This window comes from Ciona intestinalis, chromosome 8, assembly GCF_000224145.3.
Source record: "Ciona intestinalis chromosome 8, KH, whole genome shotgun sequence".
Taxonomy (NCBI): domain Eukaryota; kingdom Metazoa; phylum Chordata; class Ascidiacea; order Phlebobranchia; family Cionidae; genus Ciona; species Ciona intestinalis.
The window spans coordinates 207,011-219,085 of record NC_020173.2 but is presented as its reverse complement, the minus strand read 5'-3'; the positions used below and the strand labels follow the sequence as shown (position 1 = coordinate 219,085).

The window sequence follows — 12,075 nt, the reverse complement described above, 5'->3', positions numbered from 1 at the left end:
ATATGTTGTACATCTGAATCTCGTGGTTGTGACATCATACCAATCAAATAACATAATCTACAACTACATAAATTTCGTATGAAAAATAAATATACACTTCTACAGCCCTTAAACACTACTTAACTAAAACAGGAAATTTAATATTTGTTTGGTAATTTATGTTTCGACCTACGTACCAAAACCTAAATTAACGGATTGACCTGAAGCTGTACATGCGGAGTCAATGTGTGTCATAAATTGTCACAATTCAAAAATATCAAACTTTCATTAGCGCAAATGAGCAGTTTATTATGAAACCAAGCAGCGTATGTACTATTCACAGGTCACGGGACCCCGTTTACGCAAGGAAGTCTACGGGTCACGGTGAAGGGCGCTTGGTATAACGAGACGTTTGACTAATCCGCTTAGCGCTTCTTTGTGGAAGGCTACTTCGCGCAGAAGCATTATGATTGTTGGAAGTTAAAGCCGCCAAACTAATTATTCAATTTTTCACTTGGATGGTCGCAGTAAAAAGGGAAAGTCGTTGGGATCGTTTACACCAAAACAAATAATGCCGAGATTTATGTTTTCCCTGTATAGTTCATGTTACTTTGGGTAATTTTTGCGTAAAAGTTGTGTAAAAATAGCCAACGAGTTATCAACGTAACCTTTGTTAAACATTTTATATTTCAGACATCGCATTGGTTTGTAATATAGATCGGGGTGGGGTAAGATGGGACATGTTTTCATTCTCTTTTCTCGTTCTCTTTGGTAGTAAACAAATAATGCTTGCAGAATTATATAACCGTGGCCCTACAACTGTATAATCGCGTTGTTACTTATTATAAACACAATCCCGAAATTAAGATATTTAGGTGCCAACGTTTCACCATCTTACCCCACTACGTCATGGTCATGCTGTTGTGGACGTTAAACACTTTCTTCATTTGCAGTGAAACCATAAACAGTTTTCTGCATGTCATTTCTGGTTATTTTTTGTTATTATGTTTAATACGAAATACTTAAGTAAGGAGAAAATACCGCTTCCCGAAAAAGTGAACTGGCAACCCCTGGAGTCACTTTGTCGACGAGTATAGTTTTGAAGATTCTTTGAAATGACTCAACCGATTACGACGCGTTTAGCCACAAACAGCTGATTCATTTCAAATCAAGTGTTAACCGGCGCTTTATTACTACATAGTTTTTAAACTGCTTTGGTTTTAGTCACATCTGGGTAACTAAATACGTTTGCGACCAGTGTCTTGAAATGGCGATTAGGGGATTTTCATACCTCGCCCGAATTTACCTTTCTTTAAGTGTTTATACGTAAACTACTTTTACAAATGAATGCCTGAACAGATTTACTTGATCTATATTTTGGAGATCTATATTTACTGTAAAATCTAATTAAAAATGTTTTATTTACCACATATTTTTGTATTTTGATTTAATCAAGCATTAATATCTGAAATGGTGACGTAAAGTAAGTATATTTTTGAAAAATGTAGAATTACAGATTATAAAATACAACACAAAAAAATGGTGGTTTATTTTTCGCGGTAAAATAGAGGCAGGTGACTGACGATCATCAGAAGCGAATTGAAACCTCGTATCCCTTTTTTCCTTCACTATTTTTAACGCACAGGACCTTACTTTCTCTCGCATGTAAGAGTTCAGCACTTGCGCGCAAAGTAAGACTGGTGATTTTTAGATAAAACCTGGTGGCTAAGTTTCTACAAGTTTTGAAATAAATAAATAACGACGGAAAGTACTATTCTTATGTAACATTACAGAGATTTTATTAATTGCGTCAACAAAGCGCAGAATAAGCTAATCAGTGATCTAAACTAGTGAATGTTAAGTTACCATGAAACCTGTGGCAGATTCTTCACCAGTTGGAGCCGACACTTCGTCAGATTTTCCATCATCAATTCCCAACGAGTTCCAACAAGTAGCTGGTGCATCAAGGAAACCCCTTCGTACACCGAAATGTGCCCGATGTCGGAATCATGGAGTAGTAAGCACCCTGAAGGGCCACAAACGACATTGTCGTTGGAGGGATTGCCAATGTTCAAACTGCCTGTTGGTTGTCGAGAGGCAGCGTATTATGGCAGCTCAGGTAAGACGTATTTTTTAAATACACCTAGCGTAAACATACCTATACAAGTTGCTTAATGGAGACTTTGTTTTTCTCTCCTAAAACTGCCGTTTGCTTCAACAAAAACTCACCTAAAACACTAAAGTGAAGTTTAAATTGTTGCCCGCTGATAAATGTGTTATCTATACCTACTAAAATAGCTGTGTATTCACTTACGATTATTACGCATTCGAAAAAAGTGTCTTATTTGCTTATTTTCACTTTTGTAATGTGAAGAAAGTTTACTTAGTGTTAAAATGACCAAAATGTGTAAATCGTTTTTTTGGTAGATACTGTAGTCTGTAGAGTGCATACAAAAATAAACTAATAAATATTTATATTTAACGATGCGGAAAACAATTAATGAAGCGGAAAATATATGTCGAGCTCAGCGATATTTCATTCAGTTAGGAAGAATTAATCACCCCCACATCGTGTATACAAGTTAGTTTCGCGTTTACCGAGATCAAAGAATCCGTCTCTCGTCGCTACCTAGCGCAGAGCCCAGTTACTTACCTCGTAAGCAGCTGTGGACAAAATGGTTGGAGGTGCATTGGTTGATGCATGCGGGAGTTAGATCAAAGCGAAACCTACACCCTTAACTTGAGAGTAGTACCAGTCATATGAGCGTGGTACAAAGCGATGGCCAGTGACGCTGAAGTGTGCGAACGGAAGGGCTATTTAAAATGCTCTCTTTCTTTCTTTGCCAATAGAGAATACTAGACGGAAATTACTTCGTTGGTATAAGGTATAGACCCATTACTTAGGCTAAAGCATACTGCGGCGATATCACATTATCATATAATAGGTGTTCAAAGGGATCTTAAAGTCCCCGATATAAAAGCGGAATCAAACACATGGGCGCATCGCCATTTTGAATATGAATCGTTCTTGTAAGGTGTAGCAAGCTGTAAAAATCACGCGTTACAAAAAAGTAAACGATTTGATATTTAAAGTAAACAAAAGTTCGATCAGATATAGGACGAAGTGGAGCGACGCGGCTCCCACACTTGAATCGGGCATCGTCGTGAGAAATGATGCCAGAGTTAATTGGTCTGGTTTCACTTCGTGGGATCGAGGAAACCAATATGTTTACTAACAACTCGTTCCTTGTCAATAAAAAGAAAATGGAATCACATTTTTTCACCAGACGCTGTGGCACGCGGGTTCATACATTTCTATTACGTATACAACAATAACGCACACATTAATAGTTGTTTATAAAGAAAACCGTGTACCATATATTGACGGAAGCGAATTATTTTCCGCCCGATTTGTAATTGCGAAGCCAAACTCCCTCTGAGTACTTTTAAAGTAAAATTCCATCGAAGTCGATCACTTCGCTTTAGCTCCATTTAAGGCGCTTGCAAGTCATAACTCGAGCGAGGGATTTAGTAGAAGACTTCCATCTTCAGTTACAGGTGCGGTGTCGACGCAAGTCAACAAAGTAAGCTGACACCTTGCTAACAGTCCATCGTGGACACGAGTGTCGGCCACCATTAACCCCCCTTTTATCTTGATTAGCAGCAAATAAGACTTCGTATGTAAAACTTTGCTTAAAATCGGTCAGATTCTGAACAAGCAGACTTGCTGTACTTATCATGGCGACGTTAACCAACCTAACGCAACAAAACAATGATGACCAATGCTGCCTTCAAAGTGGTCAAGCACCGTGTCCACGTTAACGATTGTCTTTCTTTTATATTCAAACAAAAACAAACTTATATACTATTTAAAGACTGATTGATTGTTTACAGACTAATATAGTCGTCAGTCACTATTCATCATATCAATGCATATGTTTTGCAAATATATCTTTCACCTAATATAACTTTATAAATTTTATTATAGGTCGCCCTGCGAAGACAGCAAGCAGCTGATGTAAAAAAGAGCGGACGGTCGGACAGTGAGACTTCATCTCCGGTTGGTGAAAAAGAAGATGCTGCAGTTGATGTCGGTTTGATGGAAGACGCGGCTGCATCACTTCGCATACGGAGTAAGAACCTCAGAACAGCAAGCTCCCTGACCAAAACAATATTAGCGAGTAAGTCTTTTGTAAATCATTTAAGCTGAGTTCGGAATAAATTATACTTAACTTTATAGATAAAAAACAAGCTGCCCCACACGAGTCTATTGCTCGCCATATTCTTCCACCAATAAGTGAACGAATGCGGAAGCGGAGAGCCTTCGCTGATAAAGAGTTGGATGATGCCATGATGAGAAGAGAGATGAATTCCAGATGTGGGATCTTCCCGCATAATCCTACCAACATCGTTGTGCCAGGAAACGAAGCATTCTTTCAGAAAAGAAATTTTCTTTCACCATCAGTACTGAATGTAAATAGCGACATATCACCATACGCGGCTCTTCTTCGAGCATCACATAATCCATATGTGCTAAATACGGAGGCTACTGAGTTAAGCGACGGATTGACTTCGCCGGACATCACCGTTGATCACTTGGTCGACCACCAAACATCTGGTAAACTAAAACTTGATGTAGAAAGCGGACCCCGAAACAAAAGACCACGGCACTCTAGTAGGCAAAATGTTTATAAGTCCAAGTTATCCAACGAGAGCGAGGTAAGAGATGCTGCTGTGAATAAAAACACTGGTGAAACAAATAAAGACACACCTATGGGAAACAATCCATATCAAGCGGACACTGCAGAAGGTCGAACACGAAAGCAAAGAATCAACTTTTTGTCCATAATGTTTCCAACGTGCGATCCCGCAACTCTGGAGAGGGCACTGGGAATTTATGAAAACCCATATTCGCCTGCCAATAGTTTAGATTCAGCAGCATTCGATGCTGGAGGTAAAGCTCGGACTGAAGGATCGTTTTCATTCTGCAACGACCCGATGTGCAATTCAATTTACCCGAAGTTTTTATCGTCTATGCCTCATCTAAACGCTTCATGTCCATCATCGCGGCACAACAAGGGTATTATAGGAGCCACATATGACTCTGTACATGCGGAAAACATCAAACCATATATATACCCGTACCATGCGCTGCCTACACCTATGTTTGCTCAAAAAATTCACTTCGATGAAAGTTGCAATTCAGATAGGATATTTCCCAATTTTCGGAGAATGGACGATGCCGCACGTCATAACGAGGAATTTCGAGCATGTATGCTACAGCAATACACCGCAGCGATAAACAATTCTTTGCCATTTGCCCCAGTTTTTGCAACATCTAGACATTTTCCTGTTGATGCCGACTGCCCAGTTTCAAAAGACATCGGCCGTTTCAGATCCGAAATTGCCTCAAAACTTCATTCTCGGAAAGAAATATTAACTCTTCCCAACAAAAGCGTTACGCTGGCGGGCTGTGAAGAAATAAATAAATTAACTGCAAAACAGCGCAACGATGCTGTAACACCAAGGCCACAATTCACGGTGGCAAAATATCAGGATGAGAAAATAAATGGATTAGATTCTGTGAAACAAGAGAAAAGGTGCAACTTGGAACAAAATGGAGACGACCCCGACTTGCCTCGCGCTGTCGTATGTTCTACAGACCACACAACAGAATCGCGTTATAAATGGAACAGTGCTTCTCAACGACGTATTTGTAAAAATCAAAGATCTAATAAACTAACTTCATTTACCGTACAGTCAATTATGGGCAACGCGAGCAGTTAAATTATTTTATTATTGTGTTTTCACCAGCGGTGTTCTGTTCCACACTTTCCTTATTATTATAAATTGTTTCTCGTTTGAATAATTACAAGTTAACCACAGGATTTTGGGAGTTTTTTTGGGAAAGTTTGATTGTACTGTAGAAATACATGTTCCACTGTCGGCAAAGTTATAGATATTAAGTTCGATTATTATGTTTGCGTGTTTCTGTACGGTATTGCAGATTATTGGTCAAACTTTTAGAGCAACTTCAAAGCAAATGCTGACTAGAACTTAAACGTAAATAGCGTAATAGGTCTATTCCGGTGACATTAGCGTCACACCAGTCGAGTTTGATTTATTATGGTTATATACCCACTCGCTATAAAGTCGTCTAAAGTTACAGAGAATTTGTTGTAAACTAGTTGAAACACGAGCGACAAATTAACAGATCGAAATACTGTTATTGGATAATACGTTGAAGCAACTTAACACCGGCATTACTCCACTTATTCGGAAAAACACTTTGAGGTGGGCACATCATACCGAATTATACCACTTCTCTTCAAATATCAAATATTTAACTTTGAACACAGGGTTTAGTCAGAATAAAATCCTGCGGACATTACTTTGAAAGATGTAACCAGATAAGCGGTTTAATCTCACAGCTTGAGATATTTTTTCAAAAATATTACTTGAGTAGTTTAGTTCGGCACGAGTAATACCGTTTGTCTTTTGAAGCACCGATCGCGTGCTATACTATGGCTTCTGAAATGCTTCCCGAGCCAAACAAGCATAAGCTAAGTTAAGGGATGGTACAGCCATGCTTATAACTAATCCCGCCTAATTCAATCTGGCTTGGTTAGTCGATCATGTTATCGCTTTCCTTACCCCGCATAATGAGCAACCCCAAACAGAACAACAGTAACTTCAAGGTCAAGAACATGCGCTGTCTTGGCACCACTCGACCTCACTTGCCAGTTATTGTTACTTGATTGGAGCAGATAAATCTTTTTCCTGCAACCTTAAATCGCACATGAGGCTACTGTGAACAACGTACAAAAAGCTTTACGCTTTAATCACCACTGCTTCTCCTTTGGGCCGAATTAACTCAGCGAACTACACACACGCGGGCTGAGCTTCGCTGCTAATTACATTTGCCTAAGTAATGACGGAAATTAAATTAGTATTACCGGCGTAAACTTGAAAGAGATCTTTCGGCCTTCGGAATAAGAAAAAATTGCCTAAATTTTGTTGTCTTGTTAATTTAGAAGCATGATTGTTTAATTTAACCACTCTTCTTTAGTACGTATCTAAAAATTATCACCGCAGAGTATGCATCTTATTAGCCATTTAAAATACCTGACACCAACAGGCGAGTAGTTTAGTTTGCATTAGTGGTAAGCGCAACAATTAATCTTGTTGTGCAGTAATTGAAAACCTATTATATAAAACATACATTCTGAAGGGTTAATCCGTTGACTGGTAATGCGAACGAATATTTATCACGCATCACTTTGTTAAGTTTGAATCCGTATATCGTGGTAAAATCAAGTGCTTTACATCAATCCATAAACCGACAACCCCAAGTAATTTGTGCTGATGTGGTTTGCTGGCGCACGTTCTTAACGCTGTAACAAAATTAAAGTTACAAGTGTCCACTCAACCGTGTACAATAATCAACCTGTCAGGTACTACCAGCCACCTTTGCTCTCATATAGCGGGTTGAACAAAAATACAAGAAATCGTGTCGCAGTTGTCAAAATGGTTTATTTATAGGAAAACTAATAAATGTGAGAATATTTTTCATTTGCGTAGATACGGTTGATCTGTTGAAAGTGTCCATTTGGTTGAGAATCCTGGAGTTGGAAGGTTTGTTTGGGTGGATTCGAGCGATGACGAGTCGCTGTAAAATAAATATCCACTTTACCAAAGTTTAGTTTAAACTATTTGTACGCTTTTGTGATAGTGGCGAAACTGTTAAACCTCTTCGTTTTTATCGAAGTGTGTGATTAGCGGTCAACCATCACGACCTGGGCGTGCATGGAAGCTAATTGTGCTTGGATGGACCACGTTAGATAGATCGCCTTGAAGTCTTACAAACCAAACAGCTTTTCAACATTACTACTCGTCTTTCGACAGAAGTAGTGAGCAGTTGCGTGCCTCGTACACTATTTTCCGATTATCATCGGGCCGTAACACGAGCCCAGCAAAAGCAACAGAGCATTTTGCGCGGCGTTCTCTGATCGTTGTTTTGCGAATATTTTTTCGATGAACGAAAACAAGACAATGATATAGGCGGCCAGAAAAACGTGATTACAAATCTTGTTTTGTATTTAACAAAAGAAGACGCATGGTAGTGGAGCGTGGAAGCCAGGTTTCCACCGGCGACGATTACTAATCGAAACCCAGTCGTGAACCCTGGAAATCCTACTCAACCACATAAAAAGCAGATGAAACATATGTTTCTGTGACGTCTAAAATACTCGCGCTTAAGGAGAATCAAAAATCAAAAGTTTCGAATGGGATCAAAGCTTTTAGACAGAGATTTACAAATAAATACAATCGAACGAATAGTTGAATATTATATATTAGTATTTACCAAAACATGTATAAATGTATTACATTGCAATACAGCTTTAGTAAATAAGACATTCGTTGCTTGAACATTAGAGGTCGTACATGAACCGCTGACAGATAAGCTGACGATGCGAGGAATGACCAGTTGAAGCAAGCTAACTGCTGAGAGATGTACGAGGCCGGTGCACCTGCCCAATATTTAACGAAAGCGTGAACTAAGATTGTGTGTGGGTGGGAGTTCATTGACCCGAAAGGAAATCGAGCGATGTGTACATGGCAATACGCTGTTGATATATATCTTTTACTCTTACGTCGGGTCACGTTGTGGGGCATTTTATATCGGTGTGAAACAACTCACATCCGAGTATTCAGTGAATTAGGAAGTAGGGACAATAAACCACTCTGTGATGAAGCGACCCCATCATTGGCAAGGGGATTGAAATTGGAAACCATTGCGAACAGTGAAGTGTAACAACCTGATTTGTTGCCTTTAATAAGAAAATATAGCATAAACTGCTGCCGTGCATTTTTGAAACAGGGATATTAATTATGGAGACGCGTCTAAAACATACTCGTTTAACACTTTGGGTATAAAGTAGAACAAGTTATTTTCGAAGTAGGATTTCAGCGAAGGTCAGAGGGCTCGTGAGAAAGGTTCGAGTTGCGAAACGTCATATGTCGAACGACTAACAAACAAAAGGCCGTATTTTCCATATCGGATGTCAGGGTAGCCTTGAACCAATGCAAAGCGCGCTGAAGTAAACACTTGTGCGGTTTTTTCGCATGTAATATAAACTGAGGTAAGCGGTGGTCCACAACAAACTGCTAGTACTATCAGCTGCCTGGTCGCCGGTTTACGATTGCGCCAATTAGTCGACTATGGCGGAGACAAAATACTTGAGAATGAATTAGCCACCGAAGCTATTTAGGGCCACGGGACCGCCTAGACGTTGAACGAACTGTACACGTACAAGGTCACGTTCCCGTGGTTTCATGACAACTTGTCAGCTTCGGGTAAGCAGAAGCATGGAGGGTGGCCTTATTTCGATCTCTTCTCATGTAATTAATACGGTGAGAGCACTAACCAAAACCAGTGATATGCAAACGCCAACAAACAACAAAATTTTTAAACAAAGTAATGTATAAACAAAAACAATACTGTGGCTCTCTACTGTCACCATGCGCCAGGCGGAAAGAAGGACAATTTAAGCCACAGTTCACGTTATATACCCAGACCATGGTCGCTATAACACGAATGTTCGGTCTCATCTGCCTCGTGCTAGCTTTTGAGTTCACGTATGTACGGCGCCGTGGCTCAGTGGATTAGGCGCCTGCACCGAAAACCAAGGTGTCCCCGGTTCGATGCTCGGCAGAGGTACTAGCACTGATAGGTGTATGTGTTCTTGTGACTGATAGGTGTATGTGTCCTGTGACAAGACACTTAACGGACATTGCTTCAACCTAGCGGTCACTAATGGAGTAATGGTTGTCCAAATTATAAGCAATATCAAAAAGGTAACTCCTAAACACACGTGGATAAAAAATGATGCAAAATAACACGCGTCTGAGTGCGATGTGGTGTCGCTGCACCGGTCGCATAAAGGACTTAAATGGGCCTTCCAGGTGTTGGGGTAATGGACCAAATGTGGCCTAAATCTCAGGTCCTTGACAAGTACCTCACTTATAAAGAAGAAAAAAATACACGTATGTAACTTTGTGCCTGAGTTATATATAGCTGTCTGTATAGCTCTCAATTTAGACAACATATTAGTGACGACTGGGTTGGAGCAAGTGCTATTAAATGTCTTGCACAAGGTCACACATGCTGGATATGCACATAAAAATATTTATAGAACTTACCTTACACCAGGTGTCAAACGTGCTGAAGTATTCTCGGCTAACACAACAGGCGGTGCCATTTCTCTCCTTGCATCTCTTGTATAGTAATAGTTACCAGATAGCTTACTGTTACAACCGGGTGGAAGATTTGGTTTCGGTATTGTTCTGTTGGGCAAGAAAGTATTATTGATTAGTTAAGACGTTAGTGTCTATCTAATATATTACTATTGTTTCTTATTTACAATTAGGTAAAAACCTAATATAATATGCAATAGCCATGCTAATACACATTTGATTATTTAATGAAAATATCCAAATCTCATACACCATTATTCTTGGCAATGCAATTGTTGTTGAGCACAAAAGTGGTCATGTAGATTATTTTTCCTAAACAGTTGGTCTTGTTTATTTTTGCTAATTTTTTCCACATGTCCTAATTCTAGCTGTTATTCTTTAGTCTCCTGATTAAAATCAATTCATAACACATTACCAAAATTAACATATTTTTAAATTCTGAACTAAACTTTGAAGATATAAAACCACATAATTAGCAAGTAATTAACAATTAAATAACTGTTTGATCAAGGGCAATAAATCCAAAATGTACTTTAAACCAAAGGCTGAATTAAAAGATTGCACTTTATGAATTATTCCCAAGCAATAGTTTTATAAACCATGGTGCATACAAACGCCTTATTGATGAGTAATTATCGATTAATTTTCTATTTGGGTAAAAGTGGTAAATGCAGAATTTACCTTAAACCCCAAATTAATCGATTGTACTCGATACACTATTTCCTACTTAGCATAGTTATATAAACTCTAGTGTAATAAAATTAAATATTTCCATCTTTTATGCCACTACTTCCAGTCATCTGATCTGTCAAAACAGCGGTTATATGGTCTGGGAGTTTCAGAGTGTGAGATAAGGAATCCACTTAAGGACTGTATTAAACTATTACTATTTAAGTGGGGACGCCGCAATCAAAGCACTGCTCTTATACCTTATTATTGTTAATCGTAATTAAAACATTTATTTTAGTTTAATATCATATGATAAATGACTTCTAAAAATTACATAATTACCACGTTTAAAGAATGCATTCTACGAACTGCTACACAGCGAAAAATGGCGACCGAAACCCACTTTATTGGTTATTTCTGATGGGACTCAGTCAACCGTGGGCGTAAACAGCCAAACAGGGTAATTGAATTTATCCTAAATATATTACGTGCTCACTCATTAGAGCTGTGATATCTTGTTATACAGTTATTACTATATATAACTTGAAATGTTGGTACTGTTTAGCAATTCTAATGGTAACAATGTTATAACGCATAAGCATTGCTGTAAATAATACATTTACAATTAGAACCTTATATGGTGGTGGTGTTTGTATGTCGTGATTATCAACAAAGATAAAAAATAATCTCCAAATAAATTAAATAAAAAAACCTTGGGGACATGTCTTCTTTATATCGGAGCCACATCTTATTTCTTCTCTGTGTAAAAAGAAGTTACTTCACATGAATTCGATGCGACAATTAAATACTCACCACTCCTAAATATTTTGTCAACATTGAAATGATTGGGGTTTGTTTCGACATGCTTGCTTCCAATATACACGGTTTGGAGAAACTACAAAACTAACACCTAAAAGCACTGAGAAAAAATAGTAGAGTAATTTCATGAAAAATTAAAAGAAGTTTGTTTATATCCCTATACTGAAGGCTTAAAACTAAATTATATTAAAACTTTAGCAATGAACTTTTTTTACTTTAGTGTGGCAAAAACACAACAATGATCTACTAGTATAACCAAAGAGACGAATACAAAAATGTGGCAATTGTCCTAATATATAAACACAATAGTTTTAGTCATGAATTTAAAGTTAGGCTATATGATCTTGTAAA

The 12,075-nt window shown here is 38.3% G+C and overlaps 2 protein-coding genes across 2 annotated transcripts; one reads left to right on the top strand and one right to left on the bottom strand.

Moving 5' to 3' along the window:
- The first annotated feature begins 1,710 nt into the window (after positions 1 to 1,710).
- On the top strand, positions 1,711 to 5,868 carry LOC778577 (doublesex and mab-3 related transcription factor 2). Its single transcript, XM_009861109.3, has 3 exons — positions 1,711 to 2,098; positions 3,968 to 4,160; positions 4,220 to 5,868. Exons 1-3 carry the CDS (start codon positions 1,847 to 1,849, stop codon positions 5,764 to 5,766), a joined length of 1,992 nt encoding a protein of 663 aa, XP_009859411.1. The 5' UTR covers positions 1,711 to 1,846; the 3' UTR covers positions 5,767 to 5,868.
- Positions 5,869 to 7,487: 1,619 nt separating this feature from the next.
- On the bottom strand, positions 7,488 to 12,069 carry LOC100176555 (NADH dehydrogenase [ubiquinone] 1 alpha subcomplex subunit 7-like). Its single transcript, XM_002130872.4, has 4 exons — positions 11,719 to 12,069; positions 11,618 to 11,664; positions 10,183 to 10,326; positions 7,488 to 7,648 (listed from the first exon to the last, which is right to left on the bottom strand). The coding sequence occupies exons 1-4, from the start codon at positions 11,767 to 11,769 to the stop codon at positions 7,549 to 7,551; spliced, it is 342 nt and encodes a 113-aa protein (XP_002130908.1). The 5' UTR covers positions 11,770 to 12,069; the 3' UTR covers positions 7,488 to 7,548.
- Positions 12,070 to 12,075: the final 6 nt, after the last annotated feature.

What these genes read in the sequence shown, in the direction of transcription:
- LOC778577 (XM_009861109.3), top strand. Translation starts at nt 1,847, where the DNA reads ATGAAACCTGTGGCAGATTCTTCACCAGTTGGAGCCGACACTTCGTCA. An exon ending in AGCGTATTATGGCAGCTCAG is followed by an intron (nt 2,099 to 3,967) that starts GTAAGACGTATT and finishes ATTTTATTATAG; the next exon opens with GTCGCCCTGCGAAGACAGCA. An exon ending in GACCAAAACAATATTAGCGA is followed by an intron (nt 4,161 to 4,219) that starts GTAAGTCTTTTG and finishes TTAACTTTATAG; the next exon opens with ATAAAAAACAAGCTGCCCCA.
- LOC100176555 (XM_002130872.4), bottom strand. Translation starts at nt 11,769, where the DNA reads ATGTCGAAACAAACCCCAATCATTTCAATGTTGACAAAATATTTAGGA. An exon ending in AAAGAAGACATGTCCCCAAG is followed by an intron (nt 10,327 to 11,617) that starts GTTTTTTTATTT and finishes CTTGCCCAACAG; the next exon opens with AACAATACCGAAACCAAATC. An exon ending in CGTTTGACACCTGGTGTAAG is followed by an intron (nt 7,649 to 10,182) that starts GTAAGTTCTATA and finishes TTTATTTTACAG; the next exon opens with CGACTCGTCATCGCTCGAAT.